Below are 24,123 nucleotides of genomic sequence, written 5' to 3' on the forward strand. Positions count from 1 at the left end.
TTAGATTAATGTTAGCTCTGTTTTTCATTTCATTTTTTATTCATCTTTTTTTTCATTTTCAATACAGAGTTACCATTTGTATAAAAACTGTTTGAACTTGCATTACAAATATCCAGACCAGAATATCTGTAAAGTATCCATCAAAAGTCGTTCGCTCAACTTCGGATGATAAAACTTACAATTTTTGTATATGAAATTCAAAAGCAACTTATCTCACATAAGACAAAGTCTACCTAAAACAATGCAGTTACTTTTCTGATGGATGCGTACAAAAAAACAAACACAAAAACAATATAAACAATAAAAAAAAGTTCAGCTTAAATCCTGCAGAACAGATTTTTTGTTAAATGCCGAGCTGCATTCACCGTCATCTCACCGAAATTAATATGACTATCCTAATTTCCGAATCGCTATCACTGGCCCAAAACCTCTACATTGTTCATCGTCCACCGTATTGATGCGTTGCGCAGACTCTTAGTGAAAGTCGAAATTTTCAGATATTTAAAATATCATTAGTTTGATTTCGACTTTCACTTAGAAACCGAAACCAAAAAATTCCACACATTCGATGCAGAAAAACGTTTCTGGCTTTCTTATTTCTTTACAGCTAGAAAAGGTAGAGTTGATAAATTTGAAAAAATTTTTTGTAATCTGTTCATACTACCGAGTACCAGTAGCAGAACATAATTTGAATATATCAACAATATGTTCTATTGAACCATCACAGTATTGTAACATTTACGCTTTAGGGTTAAATTTTTTACTTTGAGCCTGCAAATCTTAACTTGAGATAATAAAAAAAAAATTTTTTTTTTAAAAGGTTTGATAGTTGTAACATCGTCATTGGTAGCTTTACATTTTATCTCGGCTATTAAATCTATCGAATTGTTGTCTTCTCTTGAAATTTAATAAAGATTTTTCAATGGGAAAATCAAAATTCATTGGTACAGCCGCAACAAAAATTTTATACCAACTTTGTTACAAGTGTTTTTATACAAACTTTGTTACTAGTGTTCTTATACCAACTTTGTTACTATTGTTCTTATACCAACTTTATTACTAGTGTTCTTATACCAACAAGTTATACATATTGCATAACTTCGATTAAGTTTTTCACAAGATTTTGTGTCAAGATCTTGGTGACGACAGTTACGAACGCAAAGTTTGCATCTAAGATTAAAATTATTGTAACACAATCCGGAGAAAGTAGAGTTATGAATGAATCAAAAGTTTAAACCAAATTGCATCATATTCAATATGAATATTTTATATGCTAGTAGATTAATTCTTAGAGCCTCTCAAAGTGTAAAACCTGATTAAATAAGAAAATAAAAAAAAGAAAACTAAATATAAAACTCAGTCTCGGACCAATAAACACGAAGTACTTCTTCATGATCTTACAAAGAGGAAGCTCATAAAATTTGTTATTCTTTGTTCTTCTTGACATTTTTATCAGCTTAAAGTTCTTTTTATAAAATAGAAATGATCAGCAACACAAGCCACAGAGATAAACACATTACAAAATTGAAAGGACCTTTTACAAAAAACACAGTGCATTGAAACACACTCCAGGACAGTATAACATCCCCAGATTCCTTCTCTTTATTTTGATTATCATGAGAAAACTTCCTCATTCTAAAAATACAAAAAAAAAAAATCTTTTCACTGGGTCTCTAGTGAGAAATCACATATTTTACAGAAGTGCCAAGGAATTTCGTTACGTAATATAGGTTACTAAAGAGGCATTGAGCATACTCAAATTTTTAGTATGTTGGTACTAGAGTCGAATGAGGATGACTTGCAATAAATTAGAGCAATTGGAGCTTACCCATCGCCCCCTCCTCCCGACACCTAATTTCCTCCTTCCAAGAACATTTTTTTTGTTCAAAAGCGAGATTTTTTTGTTCTATTAAAATTTATCGACAGATATCAAATTTAATCAAAATAACTTTCTCGTTTAAAAGCTACGACCATTTAAATTTAATTCAAGGGATAAATGGGGGGAGGGGGGGCTTTAAATAGTCATAAATCTCTGGCCTGTTATTTTAGTAGGCTCTATTATATAGTTTCTATGAATAAATTTCCACAGGCTACAAATAATAAATTGCGTGTAAAAAATATATGAATTTTCTGGACGAGTTGACAGCCTTCGTCTTCTAGGTCTCTCGAGAAGGGTGCATGTTAAAGTTATTTACACGAATGAATTGAAAATATTTTCTAATTGTATAAATATTTTTATTTAGCGGAAACAAAGTTAAATTATAATAACAGAAAATCTTATTTCTTTTATTTTTAACTAAATACAAATAATGAAAACAAGTATGATACATCGTGAACTGTAACCAATGAAAACACTTTATTTTAAAGCTGAAAAATAAACAAAGATGACCAGCCTGATAGCAACTAACATCAACAACTTTTTCTATAAAAAAAAAAAATTTTTATCCAATTTTAAATTATTTAGTTGATTATGTCATAAAATTAACCTCAAATTTTAAAAGTGTTTCAGCAAAAAAACGAATAAAAAGAAACGTTCTGTACTTAAATTTCAGTTTTTCTTACGTCAGTTTAAATTCAAACAGTTAAACTTAACGAATACATTCAAGGAACAAGTATTTCAAAATCGTCTTTAAAACTATCGTTTACTGTTAACACCCTTGTATATTTATCATTACTTTCGTTCTATGTAAACATTCTCCAGATCTACAGGTTGTCTTCGTTTGTTGCAGCTTTAAGGTGGTTACGTTTGGTCTTGATATTTAATTCAAAAAATTTTCCGATTTCGATTAACTACAAACATTACACTCGTATTTTTTTCTGCACGAAATTGACATAAAACTATTTACAATATTAACAATATGCTGAGTGAGGAACGATAAATGCTTTTTAAGATCAGAAAGGTTCACGAAGTGGCCTTTTAAAACTGGAAAATAACCTGATTGCCCAACTCATTTAAATATTAAGACTGAATAAAGAAAATTAACCATGAATCTTTCTACTATTCTCAATAAATGTATTTCCATCTCTTCGGATACCGAATCTCCCTGGATACCGGATCTGATTTATATTGAATGAGCACCTGATACATCAGAGATGAGACCTGCTTAAATTGGAGCACAAGACGCCCAAAACAAAGGACAGCTAGAATTGTTGGAGATTATTTATCGAAGGTAAAGGTTGCTTGACGGTATGTACATTGTTGCTGAGGTCATTGTTTATAGTCGATAAAGATTGAATATTTTGTAACAAAAAACCGTCCTGCCCAGAAAGTTCTGTAGGTTTAAGCATTCTTTGATACTGTTGCTGCGTGAGCAGCACTAATGTTTGTTGTAATTGAACAATCAAGGCATCCTTCTGCCTGGTAGATTGGTTTAACTCATTCCGCAAATCTCTCAATTCATCGCGCATAGCATCTACGAAAAACAAAGAAAAATTTTACGAGAAAATAAGCTGAGATGTAAAACAAATTAAAGAAGTTCAAAACTTTGAAGAACTTTATGTAAAAAAGACATCAAATATTTTCAAAATATGGTTTACAAAATACCTATGATATTATTCAGTTTGTCCACTTTATCTTCCAGCCTTGATGTTTCAGTTTGAGCTTCAAATAAACAGAAAAACTTCATTACATATTATGAAATCACACAATAAATTTAGAATGAAAAACAATAACTGAAGACAACAGGGGAAAACAAACAGTTGTCCACTTTTTCTACTTTTGAGAAAAATGGAATTTGTTTTAAGAATTTTGTGAGAAATTTTTAATGTTAAATATTTTTAAACATCTCGATTGCGCTTAACAACGATGGTTTTTCGCTTGGGTTTTGTCCGAAGTAAAAGGTAAGCACCAATAACATGATGAAAAGGACGCAAATACAAAAATTTGTGAAACTGAACATCTGTGATTTTTCCCGTGTAGTCTTTAATTGTTTATTTCTGTACCTAGAAGATTAAGGCTGTTTTCATTACTTTGCTGTACACCGCTGCTAACTTCGTGGTGTTCTTCAACAGGTGCTGAAAATATACCACACAATGATAAACACTATTTACATGTGCTAATAACAAAATTGGTCCATGAAAGTTTATTTTTCTTCCTCAATAATTTTTTTAGTGCTGCATTCAAAAAATTTTCTTTTTTCACCGTCACTTACTGTTTCTCTTATTAAAATCGCCTATATTGCTTAAAAGCAATATAAAAGATTTCAATGAAAAAACACAAAATATGTTTTGCAATAAGTTTACTGAGTAAAACGTGTCTCGATTAAGTCGTACAACTTTCATTACAACATGTCTAGATTAAGTTATACAACTTTCATTGGCACTTGCTCAATAAATATTTAAGAAAAAAAAAAAAAAGGTTTTTTCAGCAAAAATGCTCGAATGAACACTTCACTTTTCTTTTGTTTGCGGTTAGAATGCTTTACAAAGAAAAAATAATATTGATGAAAAAATACTTTTGAATTTTAAGTTGAAGCCAGGGGACCAGAATAGTAGGGGACAAAAGTAGGGGACCAGAAAGTAGGGGACAGACTTGAGGGTTAAGGAAGAAGAAAAAGAATCACCTAAAGTGTTTTGCAAAAGTTTAGCAACCCCAGTAAAAAAGGTTTGTTTTGCATGAAAATGAATTTATTTCTGTTTAATAAACAAAATTATCAACAAACAGCTTGAATATTACAAACACAGATAAAGTTTTCAAATAGTTAATAGTTTGTGTGAAGGGCCCTTACATTCAAGGCAAAAACCAATAAGCCAATTAAATCAAACAGCTTCTGACAGTAGTCAACTTTGATTTCTTTTATCCAAGTAAGTTTGGTATAAAAATTACTGTCCTTCATGCGGCCCTAATAATTTTCAGTAACAATTTTTAGTAACGCAAAATATTTGGTAAGTTATCAGATCATCCAGTGAGAAGTGAAAAAAAAAGTTGTTGAAATAATTGTATAACAATTTGGGCCGAATGGGGAGTAGCTTATCTTGCTGGAATTAAGTGACATTTTTTCACCATGAAAATTGTGGCACTTTTTTTTTTTCTTGAACAATTTCAAGATTTTTGGTATTGATCTTTTCATCTTAAGGCAAAAAATAGAAAACCACAATGTCCAGTGGAACTTGTGACGTCCTATGCCATAATGAAGAGAATGTCACATGGTGTTGAATGATTCAAACTTGCTTAAAAGTTGAGCCATCAGAAAATATAGTATTAAGGAAATCATTAACTGTCCAGATTACAGAAAGACAATTTGTCATTGATATTCTTCTTCAACAAAAGTTTTTCACAAGTCAGTAGCACTTCAAATGAAACTGATTTGTCAGAAAAATCAAACTCAAAAAAAAAATTGAACTGTCATTTTTTACATTTGGTTGAATATAATTTACAATTTCTGAAATTTATTTTAAAACAGTTTGAAAATTAAAATAGTTTGCTAGCAAATTTGCTCTTGCATGCTCATGTATAACAATTAAGAGCATGCTCATGTACAACTACTGTAGTAGTGTCGGCTATTTGAGGCAGTTTAATTCAATTATACAAAGAACTCACGCTACTATGGAGTTCAGCAGGATTGTTTGCACAAAAATGGCTTTCAAACTCAGTCAGAGTATAAAAATTTAGATTCTGATCTGATGGTATTAGATCTTTACATACGTATGCATGTATGTATGTATATATGTATGTATGTATGTATGTATGTATGTATGTATGTATGTATGTATGTATGTATGTATGTATGTATGTATGTATGTATGTATGTATGTATTTTTATTGTTCTGAATATTGTTGATTTATTTACACCAACAGCACAAAATATTAATTTGGTTTGTATATCTGTCAAGTTTTTTGTATAGTAGGAATATGGGGAGAATGTAAATTACAAAAACGTCATAAATCATTGGCATTTTTTCTTGAGCTCCACATTTTAATGGGAGTGATGACAAAGCTCTTCTTTTACTTTGGCTTTTCTTTGGTAAATAGTTAAAATCCAAGCACATCACTTTATTTGAATGAAGGTTTTTTTATTGAAAGTATATTTACAAACTCTTTAATTTAGTAGATGAATTGAAGATCACTAACTGTTTACAAAGTATTAAAAGATGTTTGTTATGCAAAAAAATTAACTAAAGTTGTATTCTGAGCAAGTGATCATAGCATTCAAAGAACCATTTGAGAATATTTAATTACTCGTACAAAAAATTCTTTTGATACTTTAAATATGTTGTATAAAGTAAGCATGTTTATCATATGCTTCCGTTCTTCAGCTACTGAATATGCACATTTGCTGTACAAACTGGAGAGGTAATATACAATCAATTTAGGAGGACTTGAATACCACAAAAACAAACTGAATCATCAAGATTTTCAAAAAAATTCCATTGGTGATTTGCAAATATTATGGAGAGGAAGATGAGTTTTACTCAATGCTAAATGATGTCATCTTAAAAGCAAAAGGCTAACAAATCTAAGATTGACCAGATTTATGTAAAAAAAAAAAGAAGGTATTTTCAAAGCCACAAATTTCTTTAAAGTATTATTTTTTGTATTCTGTGATCAATAAGGAAAAACATTTTGCAAATTGGCAGATGCTTGTAATATAATTACTCTGTTTGTCAGGGGCAAAGCAACTTTAAAGAGTAAAGATAAGCTTATGCCCACACTTGACAGGATACTTGATATCTGAACAGTGATTGCAAGATTACAATATGTTGGGAGGAGTACTTATTAAAACATAAAACTAAAGTTTACATTGATTGCTCATGCAAAAAAGAAAAAGAAAATACAAAGAAACTGAGTGATATACTTGGGCAAAGACCTAAAGTGGGAATTATCAGTCCATAAAAGATTTGATGTGAAGGAATGCAGAAAGCTGGTTAAGACTGACAAAAGAAGATGAAAAAAGAAGACAATCCTTTCAACTAATTATGTAGCAAATAATGATCAATTAAACTCTGATATAAAATCTGACCTCAAAAAAATTTCTATATTCACAAACCATTAATTACTGATGAAAACTGTCTTTATTTCAAATAAAACAAGAAGAAAGGTTACAAACTAGCAAGGAACAGGAAGAAGGGTTCCAGCTAGAACTTAACCAGACGGAAACAAATTAGATAACAATGAAGAATCTTAAGATGGAGATACTGAATACACCTCAGTCTCTCTCCAAAATGAAGTTTTAGATCAGAGAAAAGGCCAAAAAAATCATGCAAATACAAGTAAGCATAATCTTAGGAACAAGACACCGCTCGCCAAACAGCTGCTATTGCAATTGCTACTTGGATTAGAACGGGGCACCAGTTGGAGAAGTTGCTATTAACTTTGTGACCCCAATAAAGCAAAGAGAACTCAAGAAAGACTCATGTTCTATTTTTCAAAAATTCAATGAAGAATCCAGATTTAGAGGAGTGTGTTCTTTCTGATGGTCAATTTAGTCATACTAAAACTTTGCAAATAGCTGATGGTTTTTCAAGATAATATTCTGCTACAATAAAAGAGGGACATTATAGTGTAAGAACCAGATATATCTTTTCCATTTCACAACTGAATAGGTAAAAAAAAAAAAAAATAAATGAAACATGCTTGAAATTATTGCAGAGAACCTATTTGAATACATAAAAGAAAAGGGTATTGATAAAAACCTGAAGGCAATCAGTGGCAATTCTACTATTGTTAAAATAGGGTGGTTAAGAGAGGCAAGCATTTGCTAGAAGTAAAGTTAGGAAGTTTAATCAGCTTGTTTATGTCCTCCATAATATGAATTATACAAATGAACCTCCCCTTCAACATCTGAAAGCAAATCTTAGAAGCAAAAATACTTATTAGTCTAAAAGGTAAAAGAGTTACACACTAATCCTTTATATGGATACAAAATAGCTTCTATCATAAAAATTGGAAATATTCCCAAGGATTTAACAATTTTTAAAATTAGACCTGTCAACTATTCTAGACAGTTGTCAACTGCTAATAGACTTTGCACGATTTGAGTCTCAAAACATGAATTGAAAAGCAAATTATTAAGAAATCTTGAGCTATTTGTATAGTTTATTGTATAAATGCCTAAGTGCTTTAAGATTAATGATGGCGCACAGGTTTACTGAGGCTCTTAGAAATACTCTTCATCAGCTTTACTTTGTGAAACATCATTGAAGAAATCAACCCTAAGATGCATCATAGCTATTAGTTTATAGACTCAAGTCTTTTTTATTTGCTTATTTTCAACTGTAATATGACAACAGAAGCTGACTAGATAATAGTTGCAAACTGGACTTCTCATAGGTAGTCTATAGAATGAAGATTGAAAAAAGTTACAGAAGCGGTGAAGATAAGTTTTGCTAACATAAAAAAGGGATGGTTTTATCAGAAGCCAAAACTTGCCAAGAAAATAAATGTCTACTAAGCAGTCAAAAAAAGATTTTCATTTAGTTTTAGACTTTTCTGTCACCTTTTTGTTACGAATCTTACAACAAATTTCAACTTTATTTGGTCTAGGATTTGTATTTTTTAAATGATTTTCAAAATTTAGCTGTCTAGACAATCGTTTGAAAGGTTTAATCATTGATAGAATTTATTTCAAAAGCTTTCCTGCTTAATGTCAGCATAATTAAACCACACAAAAGAAAAAGTTTAAGCAATAAGGATGATTCTTAAACCACAATTCTTGGTGAAATATTTTGGATTTGGTCATCAAAGCCTTTTTTAGCATAGAATCATTTTCTGAAACTGAAGTATAATCTTAAAATAAAAAATTGACGTCCAGTTTTTAATCTCTATTTTGTTAATGATTAACTAAATAATAAATCAAATTATTAAAAATATATTTTTTCATTAATGTTCAGTTATTTAAAAAAGTAATAAATAAAAAAAACCTTGTCGAGTATCATCAAGCTTGGCAATTTGACGAGAATCAACTGCAAATTTAACATCTGTATATGATTCTTCATCACAATCTTCAATCTCACTCACATTTACTTCGCTGAAATCTCCTTGAAAATCTTCTGCATCAAAGACTGGAAAATCAACATGTTTGTCAGTACGTAAACGAACACCATATATAAGTTGTCCATCATGAGATTTTTTAATACTAACTCTAGGAAAAGCTCGCCGGAGAAGCTCAATACATTTTCTTCTATTATGACATTGTGCGCCTTCTTTAATATATTGAAGAAGAGTAGCGGCTTTCTCAAAATAATCCATTGAAGCCGGCATTAAAACCTGCTGTAACCTTAAAATGTTAAATGTACAAGTAATATTAGAGTAAAGAAGTATTTTTATAATGAAAACTATACAATAACCATGTCTATACTAGAATCACAATATCTCTTATGAACAGTAACAATGAGGTGCATGAGACTCTCAAAAAAAATTATCATTTTGATGGCCATAAAGTGAAGATAAGATCACTATAGAATTTTTTAAGTTACTTTTAGGAAAGATGATGTTTCAAAACTACATAAAACTTGTAGAAGCTACAACGGAAAAAAATCAAAAAATCAAGAACAATTTAGCTAACCATTCTACTGACTTTTCTAACCAGAAATCTTTGGGCTTGTATGGGTCTAATATTTCAACACCAATAACATAGCCAATACCACCTCTTTTGCGGTAACGCACTGTTGGAAATGCTTTTCGCAATTGTTTAAGTGCTGCTTTCTCAGTGGTATGCTCTCCATTCATTTTTGTTAACATGGAAGAAATATCATAAATTTTCTCACGATGTAGCAAACTAAGCTTAAGCACTTTACGCAACCTTTAAAATAAAGGAAAAAAATGGTTTCTACAACAAGACTAAACAAACAAAAAACCATTTAAAAAAACAAACAAAAAAAGGTTTTAATAACTAAACTCTTTTGAAACTATGATAAAAAATATTTTAACATACCACATTACAACTTTCCTTTCCTCTTCTGAGATAATTGGTCGCTCCACTGGATCCTTTGATCGCTGCATTGGATACAAAGCAGCAACTGCTTCTCTAGTTACACTGTTTGCAAATGACACACCTACAAAATTGAATCAGAATTACAACATGGTTTACGACATAGTTCTAAGATTCCATAACTTTTATCTACATAAATTAACAAATCAATCTCATCAGCTATTTTATTTACAACTGAACTAAAGAACTAAAACTAGCCAAATGTTAAACATACTTCAAACATGTAACATAAATGGCTAATTATAACTATCTTTCTAAGTGAGTAAAGAAAATACCAATAGATCTAAGAGATTTTTAAAACTTATTTGGCATCATGGACAGAAGTCCTCATTGCAAATCTTTGAAGCAGTCAAATGTTGTTGCTGAATAATGGTCAACAACTCAATTGGGAAAATAGTTGTTAAACAAGCCAGACAGAAATAATCAACCCAAGGCCACAAACATTTACAAGCTGATTGATTATAAATTACAACTTTTTTAAGTTTATTGTCAGCTTTTGAATTTGATATTTTGACTAGATGCAATTTTTTAATTAGTAATTTTTTCATGTAACTATTAAGTTGTGTATTTTTTAGAAATATATACAAAACTTTTCTTTTAAACCATAAAAAACCATAAATTTATGTACACAAATATTTTTCAAGATGAACTGATTGTGTTTTTTTCTTCTTAAAAATTTTTTTAGTGGATATTTTACATGTGCTATTTACATTTAAAATTTCTATATTTTACATGTGTTATTTACATTTAAAATTACTATATTTTATAACATTTTTAACTTATTTATTTCTTTAGAAATAAAAAGATTTAGTTTTGAAAGATAAATTTTATTTAGTATTTTACACTAGCTTCTCTATTCAAATGATGATAAAAAAAACATGTGATTGAAACAAGTACCATATATTTGCTAAAAGTATAAAAACCTCACCTAGATAATAATCAATTCTATTGATTGTTTTACGAATAATATTAGGAAAGACACTCTTAATTGCTGTAATATATTGATGGTGAGATTCTTTGCCGACATAATTTGCTATGGCAGCATACACCACTGAGCATTGCTCTTTAGTTCCAACCTTTAAAAACATATTCTGTCGTAGCCTACAATTTTAATAAAACATAAAAAACTAGTTTAAGATAAATGACAATATTATATTTGGATTATATTTAGCTCATATGCAGATTGATATAACCATTTCATTAAGAATTTTAAAATAAAAACTGCTACAGGTTTAGTAATACATTTTTATACCATTATGGAACTAATAAACTACCATACCATTATAGATATTACATCATAAAGTTTTTTTTTACAGAACAGAGTTTAATTGTTTTTTTTTGTTAAATTTTTTAGTTACATATAATTGATACCATTTACTTGCTGCATGTAGCCATGCATTTATTCTTTTATCCTCCTGTGTTAACTCTTGTTCTGGTAAACATATACCACACCACCAGCGAAGTCTGTCTGAGCGACGCATATATACTTTGGGAAAAGCTTTGCGAAGATAATAGCCAAGAGAATTACTTTTAAACCCTCCCGATTCTTTTCTAGCAATCTCTATTAATGTTTGAGTTGAAACTCTTCCAAATTGATTTTCTTGAAATCTGTTTTTGAGCCTTAAATCAAAAGATAATAAAATGATAAATGATATTTGATATTTGAAAATGATAAATGATCTTGATGAAAAAATCATCTTTTAAACTTTACACTAAAAAATGAAATGCATATAGTAAAAATATAAGCCAAGGAAATTGCAGGTTTTAAAATTTAAGAGTTTATAGTAAAATGATCATTTATATATCCAATGTTTTATACCATGTAATTATTCTCTCTTCTTCTGACTGACTATTGATAAAGCTAATGCCCAAATAATAAATCTCTTCTTTATCATTACTTTGCTGTGCCTGAAGATCAGGGAATGCCTCCACAAGACAATGGTGCACAGAAGAAGCATCATAATCAGGAAAAGAGTTCTTCACTAACTCAACAATACAGCTTAAGCTTTCACTACAACGCTCTTTCAGTTCAAAATTTTCACGCAAGCTAAACATTTATTGTAAACATTTATTGTAAACATTTATTGTAAACATTTATTGTAAACATTTATTGTAAACATTTATTGTAAACATTTATTGTAATATTGGAGAAAACATTTATTGTGATATTGGAGAAAACATTTATTGTAATATTGGAGAAAACATTTATTGTAATATTGGAGAAAACATTTATTGTAATATTGGAGAAAACATTTATTGTAATATTGGAGAAAACATTTATTGTAATATTGGAGAAAATATTGTACATACAGTGGTTTAAAAAAAAAAAAGGTATAATAGGCCTTTTTTGATTTTTCTTTCAAAGCATCATAAGTAAGTAACCAAAAGTGATTTTTAATTAAATTTTAGCAAGTTATAAAACATACCAGATAATGTATACACTCATAACACACATTTTTTTAGAAGCCAATTGTATTAAAGTCAGTTAGAAAGTGTTTCTTGATTTGAATATGTTTTACAGCTCAAGCAGTCAAGACATTTATTGCTTTTGTTTGTGGAGCTAAATCAGTTGGTTATGGAGCTGAGCCAGGGTCATTTTTACTTTTCTAACAACAGTAAAATTCAAGTAATATTTTTCTACATACAGTAAAATTCAAGTAATATTTTTTGAATTATACCAATTAAATATAACTTTAAAAGTTGGAAGTAAGTTTCTCTGGGAGCAGGAGTATAGTCATGAAAAACCATGACAGCTCAACAAGTCCCACACAAAAAGTTAAAAAGTGCTACACTTCTTCATAGCATGAGTGTTTTGTCATGTCTTAAAACTTAATACAACTTGGTTACTATTTTAAGCAAAGCAACCTGAGCTGATGGATTTGTTAATGTGTTTTGCTTATAGATGGCAAGTACAAGTATAAGATTCTAACATTCAGGAGTATAAACATGGTTTTGAAAATTTATTAAACTGACACCTTTAAAAATTTTTGTCAATCACTATAATTGTAAGTTTTGAGGCACCTACAGCATCCCACATAACTAAATCAACAATATAGAAGTGTTGTTCACATCTCAGCAGCCACTGTCCAGTCAATAGACCATTATTAAACTGCAATTACCATTAATCCAAATCCATTAGATTTTAGATTAATGGTGAATTTTACCTGAATTGTGGCCTATTGACTAGGTAGTGCCCATAATTTGGCCAGTGCCTAATGTTAAATAAAACAACAAAGAAATCTGTGTTATAGAATGCATGTCATTTTGTACAACTTCTAATAATAAATGAAGGATGAAAAACAAGTTGATTGCTACTCAACTTGGACCAATTAGAGATGACATGGTTGACTTTGTATAGAATCAGCAGAAAACAATTTATGCTCAAAATGACTAAAGAAAGCTCTTGATGAACAAATCATTATAACTTTCAGATAACAATTCCATACAGCAAAGTGGATATTAACCTTATAGCATACAACGCAGTAAACAAAACTGTAGATGCTGCAGCAATAAAGAGCTTTTTGAGGCATATATGGTATTTATTAAAATGTTAGTTTGTCTGCCATACTTTGACTCAACAGTCTTTGATGAAATAAAGTTTGGAATGTCTCAAACCCTTGATTTGTCTAAAAATAAAGAACCATTGTTGCAAAAGGTTTTTCAGAAGCAAAAGGTTTTTCATTGTTGCAAAAGGTTTTTCATTTCTTCTACCATAGATAGAAGAGCAACTTAATTGCCTAGTATTATCAAACTTGAATACAATTAAACCTATTTGTGATTGGACTAATATTGTTCTAAAGTAATATACAAATGTAAATATTTGTTTTAATATATTGTGACATAATAACTTAATCAATTTTTAAAAAAAATTTAAGTCATTATCTTCATTGGTTCTTATTTTGTAATGCTTTGAATAAATACGCAAACTTTTTTTAAAGTACTATCTGATCTTTTTAATAAAAATCAAACACAATAATTAGTTGAAAGAATAATATTAACAGTTCATACTTTTTTTAAAATTCACAGAAAAATTCATAATAACTCGTGCTTTTTTAAAAATTCAAGTTCAAATTTAAATTATTTTGGGTAATTAAAACCTTAAACATTTGTGCAGAAAAAATTACTCTTTATAGGTGATTGTAAAGTTTTAGTTTAAAACTTAAAGTCTAAAAGTGTCAAAGATGTTAAAATGATCTTAGGACTAAAAATAGAACCTTTTAAAAATAGTTTTTATTCTCAATATCCTTTTTTTAAATGACATTAAAATAAAGATTTACTTAAAATTTTGCATATGTAGAACAATTGCACAATACCTCTGATGTGAAACTTTGTTCATTGGCAATATTTTGCCAATGTATTTGTAACCTTTTTCCTATAAAGTTTAGTAAGCTTATTTGTTTTAGTTTATCACATCAGTAATATTACTTTCATGTTTCTTTATTACCTCCTTCAAATTGACTTCTTGAAAAAAGGAAATTTTATTTTAGCTACTTTTTGGAATAGTATTGTTAGAAATATTTGTAAAAAGCTTTTCTTATAAAAAAAAAATATTATAAAATGAGGTAAACTTTTTTTTTTTTTTAAGTTAATGAAACAAAATAAAGGAAAACAAAAATTGCCCTTTCCAGAAAAGTACTGTAACTTGAAATTCTTTATAATCAAATACTTTTTGTTACTGTTAAAAAATTTTTTTTGTTGTATTTAAGTTTTTAAATTTAAAAATTTCATTAAAAAAAAAAAAAAGAACATGATGTTTAATTATTTTTGCATCAAACTTTGAGTAATAGAAGGTTTTCAGTATTTTTAATGTAACAACACAAAATAAACAAATTAAATACATTATCTGAAATTATCTAAGTTCCAGCTTTGTATATACAAATACGAGCACTTTATTAAACATTACATACATTTTACTATATAATAACTGTTAGCAGAAAGGTACCTTTGAATAACTAAGCTATCTCTTTCTTTTAATTCTGCGTCTTTCACCTTATTTTCTGAAGGTAAATCTTTTTCTGTTTCTATTAAGACATTATTTAACGAGGCCATGATTGTTTATTAACTTTTACGGCCTGCACAGTGTTTCTTTTGCAAGGTTCTTTAGAATAAAATCCAGGTAGTTAATTAGCGTTTTTTTCTTTTATGTAAATAATTGTGCACCTTTTCGAATATAGGTAAAATAAACATATAAATTTTGCTCACTTTTCAGCTAGTAAATAAAAACTTTCACTTGATGTTATATTATGCTAAAAAGTAAGATGTAATTCTAACTTTAGAGAACTTGTGGTGAATGATGTTATTTTAGAACTATGCGGAACAGTGGCGGTTACTAGATGGGGGCAAACACCTAAGATGGAGTGTTAGTAAGAAAGCTCTTAAAATATTTTAGGTATATTTTATCTCTGAAACTATCCTTTAACCATGTCTTTGATGAGGAAAATATGTAGAAAGTTATAAATAATTTACTTAGAATGTTCGCTTGTCACAACTCAATTAGTATTAGCTAAAAAAGGTTCATAAGCGTTTTACAAATGTTATAAATGTTATTAGGCAGAATTTTTTTCTGAAACTTTTAAATTTTTACAGTGTACAAAAGCGAATAAGAGCTTTTTTTTTTTATCTTGTTACGATGACAGGCATGAGGAATATCATATCATGTCAGTCTACAAACAGAATGAAAAATAAGCTCTTACTCGCTTTTGTAAGCTACAAAAATTCGATCAAGAAGATATAATATTGAAGATATTAGGAAATTTTTTTTTTCATCTGCATTTTAAAATAATTCACTTCAATGCCGGTTCTGAAACGAGCCTTGAATAGTCTTGCATGTTTTGAGACCAAACGAAGTGGCCCAGGATTTTAGTTGAGACGAGTTTCCAAAGCTGAACTAAAGCTATCTATTACTTGCTCAGGCTGGAGTTTTGTTCTCTTAACTGATGCAATGTTTTCTCAATTCAAAGTCAGCATCTTGCAACTTCTTCAAACAATAGTAACTACTCTTTTGTCTTTCAGCAGTTTAAGACTTTGCTGAGACCGTCAGCTTTTTTCGAGCGCTTGTACACCTCTCACTAAGCCTCAAGTAGTGATTTTACCATAGTTCGTTGTTGGTCTGTTGTTCGAAAGTCTAATGCGGGAGCATGTGCCACTAATGTATCGTGACTATCATGATTTGCATAAAGTATAAAATAGATGAAATCTTTTTTTTTTTTTTAAATAAATGATAATATTCAATTTAATTTAAAAAATTAACAAGTAGGTTCGTCAATTATTCTTCAATTTATTTATATATATATATATATATATATATATATATATATATATATATATATATATATATATATATATATATATATATATATATAATCTATCAAAGTGAAAATTAATCCAAATAACTCTATTCAAATGATTTTTGATAATTACGTAGTTACTCTTTAAAATAATCTTAAAAATATTAAACAGAGTTTAATATTTTTTATTAAACGCAATGACAAATATCCATAATAATTAGTCTCGTTTATTGATGGTATTTCACCGGTTTTTAATGGACGATATTTCACCGGTTTTGGAAGACATTCACAACTATAGTTTTATAATTTAAGTTGCAAATTAAATTTTTTTTGTTAAAAATAAGTTTTAAGGTTTTTGAAATAACTTAAAAGCATTCAATTCAATAAACTGGAAAAACTGCAAATTAGTAAAACTTTAAATTGCTTGCTTTTATCATAGATCTGGAACTTTATTATAGATCTGGATCTTATCATAGATCTGGATCTAATTATAGATCTGGATCTAATTATAGATCTGGATCTTCATTCTTTTAACAAATCAGTCTCGAACTTGTCTCGTTATTTCTTAATTAAATTATAAATTTTATTAGATTAGTGCCGTTTGCAATTAAAAAATACGAGTTGACAATTTTGTATCGTATCGTCTCGGTAAAAAGTTGTATAACGATACTATCATAAACTACGGAAATTAAATCCAAATGTTATATGCTTTGAAAAAAAAATTTCTTTCACAAATAATTATTTTTCGACTATTATTATTATCATTCATTTTTAAAAGGCAAAAACTGATGCTGATGGAGAAGATATAAAGTGAAAAATAGTTTTATAATTTATCCTTTTATTATATTTTAATTTTAACTTTTGTTTCCAAATGTCAACTAGCTGTGATGGCCGAGTGGTTAAGGCGTTTGACTAGAAATCAAATGGGATCTTCCCGCGTAGGTTCGAATCCTACTCATAGCGCATCTTTTTCTGTTAAAATTTTTGAATGTTTCGGCAGTTTTTCTTAAATATCTCTGAATCTTATTCATTTTTTTACAGTTTTCTCTTGTGGTAATAGCATTATAAGTCTTGGCTATAGGCCTCTATGTTTAATTTTTTATTACAAATATTTATTTTTTAAAGCTGAAAAGTGACCAATTTTAGCCCAGGTTTTGGGGTAACATTGGTCATTTGTTATTTATCATGTTTGATCAATAATACCCCTGCAATGGGGTAAAATTGGTCAATTTTTGGAGTTTTAAAAAGTCCTCAGTCTTTAAACACTTAAAGAAACATGAAATAAACATTTCAATAAACAAAAAATTTTGCAACTAGCTCCCTGTTACTCTGCAAAAGTCATTAAAAGTCATTTTCTAGTAAGTTATCATCGTCATCTGAGGATGATGACACTTGTTCAACTCTTGCCCTTTTCTTTTTATTCTTGGTGTTATTCTTTGATGTGGTAGGAATAGTATTATTCACCAAATCTTGCGGTGTTATCGCTTTGTCAGGTGTGATCTTTTTTCCTCTGGTGCGCTTTGTTTTCCCATCCTGTCCACAATGTTTCACTAATAGACCTGCTATAGCTTCATCAAATACTTCCTTAATAGTACTACCGGTACCTCCTCCAATGTCTTTGTTAACCTGTGGCAAACGCTTTATGACCATTTCTCTATCGTAGGAAAATATTCCACGCCAGATCTCAAATTATCGCTTTTTAATTGATGTTACAACAGAGCAAGGAGACTGGGGAACTGATTTTTTGGTATTGATCCTTTAATGCGCGATTCCCTTTGCCAACTTTCCAGTATCTTGCGCCATTTTATCTTTAGCGGACGGAAAACAACAATGTCCAGCGGTTGAAGCAAATGGGTAGCGTTGGGCAGCAAGCATACTAAACGAATATTGTTCTCAATGGACAACTGTACAACCTTGGTTGTAAAGTGTGAAGCTAGGTTGTCTCCAATTACCACTTTAATGCCTTGCTGATCCTTTACATGCATCAAGAAAACTTCTACGAACCACCTTTCGAAACATCTATTGTCAAACCAGCCAGACTTAGTTGCATCGTAAATGCAGCCTGCCGTTCCACCAGTTGTCCATTCGGCATAGCAGTTCTGCGCTTTATAAACCACCATTGGTGGGATATAAGTTCCATCTGTACTGCCACAATACATGATGCTTGTTGCGGACTTGGAATATTGTATTTTTCGCTCAACACGCTTAAGACCTCTTTGACATACAACTGTTTTTGAACCGGGATCGTCCGTCATATTTGTTTCATCATATATGACTAGCAGGTACATCTTCAACTACATGTTGCAATTCATTGAAGTAAAGGTTGACATTAAATGCATCGATTTCGGCACGTGCTGGTTTCACATTGTCTGCCAAACTCTGGGTCAAATTGTTACGTTTTATAAAAGATTTGAACCAGTCGTCACCGGGAATGTTGTTTTTGAACCGTGAATCATGGACACCGGATCAATCCAAGTAATCTTTCACTAGAAGTTTGATATCTATTGAAGTCAATGGAATTTTCCAGTGGGAGAGGGTGTTGATTGAAGTTACAAGATGAGTTTCAGTCTCATTACTCAGATGCAACGGTGTCCCTACCTTCTTCGAAAGTCGATTTTTACACTTGTTCTGTAGTGTACCCAATGGAATTCCAAACTGTCGACTAGTCTTTCGCACGCTCATTCTTCAAAATTGTTGATAAAAATTGCCGATATAATAGTTGATATATATTGTTGGTATCTGTAGCAAAATTAAAACGTTATCTTTGTTAAATTTAATTTAAATTAAATTTAAAAAAAAATCAACAACTGACCAAAGTTACTCCGGCGACCAAAGTTACTCCGGTTGACGGTACTTCTTTTGTATCAATGAGTTTCATAAAGTTAAGATAGTCAGACTTACGAGTTTGCAATTTTAGAAATCGGAATAAGTTTTTAGTAAAAATGACAAGATAAACTAAATTGATATTTCATTGAAATTTTGGGCCCAAATACAAAACGGCTATAAAGTTAGGATAACAAAAAAATTCAATTCAATTTAGGATTACAAAAAGAAGGATTTATTGTTTTTATAATTCTATATATTAAACTTTTTAGACAAATGAGAGTAGCAGGGGTCTGTTTTCTGGAATTTAGAAGAATCTTCAAGAGAAACTGAAAATTGTTGAAAGTACAATACTTAAAACAAAATTCTCATCCGTAAATTTTGTATTAAATGTTAAAACCTAAAATTTCTTATCTGCAGATTTCATAGTTTATATTGACCTCATGTATTTGAAGAATGGCCCATTGACTGTTTAAAATCCATTATTAAGATGATGAAACTGATTTGTAGATTTACTTCTGAAAACCAAACCTCTTATCGTATGGCCACATTTCTTTTTATAAATAAGCATTGAATAAGCATTGTATGAAATAACTATTGTATGTGAAAATTAGAAGTGTAATTTTCATTTACATAAAATCAGATTCGTAGAGAGGGTGAAGAAGAGGAGGGAATGATAAATTTGTAAGTATAGAACTTTTTTAAAATTGGAAACCAGTGAAAAATACAACAAACATTGTGTGCTAAAACGAACAAAGCTAGGTAGTGGTTCTATTGATATTTGGTCTCGTATTTCATATAAAGGTGTTGGATTTCTTTATTTCTTTAATGGCTGATTGAATTCTAACAGTTCATCTTTTGCTATCCTCTTATATTCTTGGTAAACCAATTAAAGACCTGGTTTTTCATTAAGATAACGCCCCATGTTATCGAGCAATAATCGCCAAAGTTTGGTTAAAACAAAAGAAAATCCATCGACTTGGCCTGTAAATAATCCAGATCTCAACTGCATTGAAAATTTGTGGTCTTGGTTGGACTAACTGCTTGCAAAACTGCAATTATTCAACAAAGATGATTTAGTTAAAACTGTAACTCATTATCTTAGCAACATTCCTTAAATTGTCTCATAATTTGGTTGATAGTATGCCAAATCGCATGGACGAATGTATTAGAAGAAAATGAAGTTTTACTAGTTAATAATTTTGTTTTTTCTTACTATTCTTTTGATTTTGAAGTTGATATTTAAATTGGACATTTTGATGTTTAACTTTTATTTTCTTTGGTTTTTTAACAATTACCTATAGAATAATAATCTTTATTAGAGAATGCAAAAAATGTATATTTTTGACCAGTCAACTCGCTATTTTAAACAAAAGTTGAGATACAAATTTTACTTTTACTTATTATTATTTGCTGCAGTGCTATTGTCACATGACCAAGTGGCCATTTTGTTTTCTTTTATTTTTAGTAAACACAATTTGCTCATGTTTTATTGTATATAAATTGGTGAAAAAAACAAGAAATACAGCAACAATTTGTAAGTTTGTTAATTATTTTACTAATGATATAACAATTATGTAATCATTTTTTAATTGTATTCTCCAAATATTTCTAAAATATATTAAAATATTTAAATAAAATATTAAACTACTTATACTTAATAACACTTATACTGTCATTGGCACTTGTATTATTTTTTTAGGGTATGGCTAAATCTACAGTAACCAGAAGCAATAACAACATAAGGCTTATCGGCTTTCTAAAAGAAACCATCTCAGATGCTCGCCTCCCTTCAGGCCAAGATGTCATGAAAAATTTTGTATTCTATCACCGTGTAGAAGCTAAACATTAATAAAGCTGCACAACAATTGCACGAGCAACTGCTCCCATTTTGGTTAAAATCAAGACTGCCTGTACGACAAAAACATCACATAATACAGAAAATTAAAGATCTGTATGCTGACCAAGTTCGTTTGATGAAGCATCGTAAGAGAAATAATTCTACTGATCAAATGAACCAAAAAGAATACACAAATAAGTTGAGTCAACTTTTTGACATCAGCCATGCCAACTCTGAACAGTTGATAAAAAACTGATGAAGACAGACAGTTTTTGAAATTACAACAACAATCAAGAACGGGATTGATTGGGTCTGTGGACAAAAAACTTATGGTTAAAGAAAAACGAGTTGCTAAACGTCAAAAACAATTTATCAGGGATGTCGATAATGAAGCAAAAGATGCTGTATCAAAAATTGTTTACCGTGGACGGAGTGGGTTCATCATCAACTGCAGAGTCAGCTGCAGACCAACAACTGGACAGTGCAACACATTCAACAACATCATCCGTTTGCCATGATTCTAATGAAGATGATAAATCTGATGAAGAATTTCTTGTACAATCAGCATGCTCAAGTAAAACAAATTCTACAGCACAACGCAGACATCGCAGAGACATTATATCTCCCAAAGTTGCAGCTGTGCTGTATAGGACAAATACAAGCATTAGAAAGTCAACTATGAATCTTGCATCAACATTCAATGAAGCTGGTGTTCCGATATCAGAGACAATATTTTCCAAGAGTACAATGCATAGACATAATCAGCGCCGTCGTCAACAAGCTGCAGCTCTTATAAAAGAAAATTATGTTCCCTCAAAATCGATTGTTCATTGGGATGAGAAACTTTTGACCGATGTTACTGGTGTGGTCAACGTAGATCGGTTACCTGTCCTGCTCTCATCGCTTGTTGATGGCACTAAAAAACTTCTTGGAGTTCCAAAGTTAGCATCTGGATCAGGACGAGCAGCTGCTGATGCAATTCATGAACATATAAAATCTTGGAAGTGTGAATCAATGGTTATTGGCATGTGCTTTGACACGACAGCTTCCAATACTGGAAAACTCAATGGAGCTTGCACTCTTCTAGAAAAAGCCATGGGACGTAATTTATTATGGATGGCTTGCCGTCATCATATGTTTGAAGTGCTGCTTGCCGATGTATTCAATGTTTGTCTTGGACCATCCACTGGACCAGAAATTTTATTTTTCAAAAGGTTTCGTGAAAAATGGATAGAAATGAATCACACACCAGAAGCCAGATCACCCCTTTTGATAATTGTTTCAGATGCAATTAAAGCATTCATCAAATGTCAACTTGAGGTCAGACATTTACGAGATGACTATTTAGAGTTTCTACTTCTTGCTGCACAAATGGTTGGGCTGCAGGTTGATGTAGCCATTCGCAAACCTGGTGCACTGCACAGGGTGCAATGGATGGAAAAAGCCATCTACGCATTAAAAATTGAACTATTATTCACCGTAAATAAAACCATTTTTAACTTAACAGCTCGAGAATTACAAGGTATTCAACGTTTGAATTGGTTTATCATTCGTGTTTATCTTCAGTCATGGTTTTCATGCAGGCTCACTGCTGATGCACAAATGATGCTGCGTCATTCTTGATACATGAGTCCAGAATTGGCAACTCTTGCTCTTTTTTCATCTCTCCTGTCTGACAAAGAAAAGACTGATCTTGTCCGCACAATACAGGCAGATCGAGGCCCACATCTGATGAAAACACTACCACAAAGTTTTGACAATTTGCGTGCGTCTAAAACATTTTTTGAAACATCCAATATTGATGCCAGTTTTCTTGATGTACCTGTTGAAAACTGATCAGATACTCCTTCTTTCCAAGTTGCAGCAGTGTTTGTAAGGAATCTGGTTTGCATCAATGACTCTGCAGAACGGGGAGTAGCGTTGGTACAACATTTCAATGAAACCATCACCAAAGACGAAGAGCAGAAACAATTTTTGCTTTAAGTAGTTGAACAGCATACAAAAAACTTTGCAGAATATAATCGTGAACTGCTAGCTAAGATTTTAATTATTTGCATAATCTACATAAATGCTTATTAATTAATATTCAAGCGAACTGAAATTCAATAAAATCTTGTTTTTCAATCATTTTTGACCTAATTTTTGAAATTAAAAAATAAAAGGCATTGCAGATTTATATATTTTTTCACAATTATATATTTTGTTTCAATTGTATAAACAAATCATAAAACATTTGTAATCATATCATAACACTGTATCAAAAGTTGGTAGCGAACGATCTAACACCAAAATCGGAAACTTTCGACCCCTTGGGGGACCTCTAAACATTGTCCAAATGGGCTAAAATTTGGCAGGTAAACTACTGTTACCATACAGACATATTTAATGGGGTGAGACATCAATATTTTAAAACTTCATATTTTTGGGACACCCTAATATATTTTTAATTATAATATAACATATTTTTATAACATAATATAACATATTTTTGGGACACCCTAATGTGTGTGTGTATATATATATACACACACACATATTCTAGTATAAAGTATAACAAGTATAAACTCACAAATTTTAATGGCTAATTAAGAGATAAAGTTACTTAAGCATAAAGAGATACCTAAACATAATCTATAAAAATGATAAATTGAAAGTAAGAAAAGCATTTATTCTGATTTAGAAATTTTTGATGTAGAGTATTAAATAAAAAACCAAGTTTAGTGGTTCTCAAAATGTTCACTTTGCAAAAGTATTTTGTGCAATTAATGTTTTTTGGTTTTCAATTTAATTTTTTTTTGGACTAAACTGTTAAATATAATTGAAAGCAAAATAAATGAATAAAATGTTAACACTTAAGTAATGGCAGATGTTTTATAACAATTCCAAGAAAAAAAAACCGAAAAAAATTCTTCTTCCTTCTTAGTGTCAAAATAAACAGTACTTATGCAGCCAATTGGATCGCTACCTTAAAGTAATAAGGGGATTGTGTTACCTCTTCCCCCAGGGTCAGTCTTTACTTCATTAGAAGTTTTTAGCTTTGCCATGCCATATACTTCTATACTTATGAACAAAACGTCAAAATGAACGCACTTTTACAAAATTAACAAAAATACATTAATAAAAGTTACAACCTCGAAGGCCTTTGATCAAGTCTGAAATTTGCTAAAGCTAAGTTAAGAAGAGCAAAATACTAATTCCTTAGGTTTTCCCAAAACATTTTTCTTTCAATGTTTTGATTTCCATG

The 24,123-nt window shown here is 30.2% G+C and overlaps 2 protein-coding genes and 1 non-coding gene across 5 annotated transcripts; 2 read left to right on the top strand and 1 right to left on the bottom strand.

The window, feature by feature from the left end:
• Positions 1-2,266: 2,266 nt before the first annotated feature.
• Positions 2,267-15,253, bottom strand: LOC145191464 (uncharacterized). 2 transcript variants are annotated; one of them, XM_090066987.1, is made up of 10 exons: positions 14,872-15,253; positions 11,749-11,976; positions 11,301-11,549; positions 10,858-11,030; positions 9,873-9,993; positions 9,504-9,740; positions 8,860-9,215; positions 3,943-4,014; positions 3,545-3,601; positions 2,267-3,413 (listed from the first exon to the last, which is right to left on the bottom strand). In XM_090066987.1, the coding sequence occupies exons 1-10, from the start codon at positions 14,976-14,978 to the stop codon at positions 3,142-3,144; spliced, it is 1,872 nt and encodes a 623-aa protein (XP_089923113.1). In that variant the 5' UTR covers positions 14,979-15,253; the 3' UTR covers positions 2,267-3,141. The 2 variants fall into 2 exon arrangements, with proteins under 2 accessions (XP_089923113.1, XP_089923114.1); XM_090066988.1 differs by lacking the exon at positions 3,943-4,014.
• Positions 15,254-17,097: 1,844 nt separating this feature from the next.
• Positions 17,098-17,179, top strand: Trnas-aga (transfer RNA serine (anticodon AGA)). Its single transcript has one exon. It is a non-coding gene; the product is annotated as a tRNA-Ser (tRNA).
• A 1,923-nt stretch (positions 17,180-19,102) lies between these two features.
• On the top strand, positions 19,103-23,146 carry LOC149882056 (uncharacterized). Of its 2 annotated transcripts, XM_090067502.1 has the most exons (4): positions 19,599-19,723; positions 19,953-20,231; positions 20,508-20,576; positions 20,742-23,146. In XM_090067502.1, exon 4 carries the CDS (start codon positions 21,258-21,260, stop codon positions 22,500-22,502), a length of 1,245 nt encoding a protein of 414 aa, XP_089923628.1. In that variant the 5' UTR covers positions 19,599-19,723; positions 19,953-20,231; positions 20,508-20,576; positions 20,742-21,257; the 3' UTR covers positions 22,503-23,146. The 2 variants fall into 2 exon arrangements, with proteins under 2 accessions (XP_089923627.1, XP_089923628.1); XM_090067501.1 differs by having other exon boundaries at positions 19,103-20,231.
• The last annotated feature ends 977 nt before the right edge of the window (positions 23,147-24,123 follow it).

This window comes from Hydra viridissima, unplaced genomic scaffold, assembly GCF_058129835.1.
Source record: "Hydra viridissima isolate aposymbiotic clone 2 unplaced genomic scaffold, HvirCarnegie_v1 scaffold_11, whole genome shotgun sequence".
NCBI classification, from domain to species: Eukaryota; Metazoa; Cnidaria; class Hydrozoa; order Anthoathecata; family Hydridae; genus Hydra; species Hydra viridissima.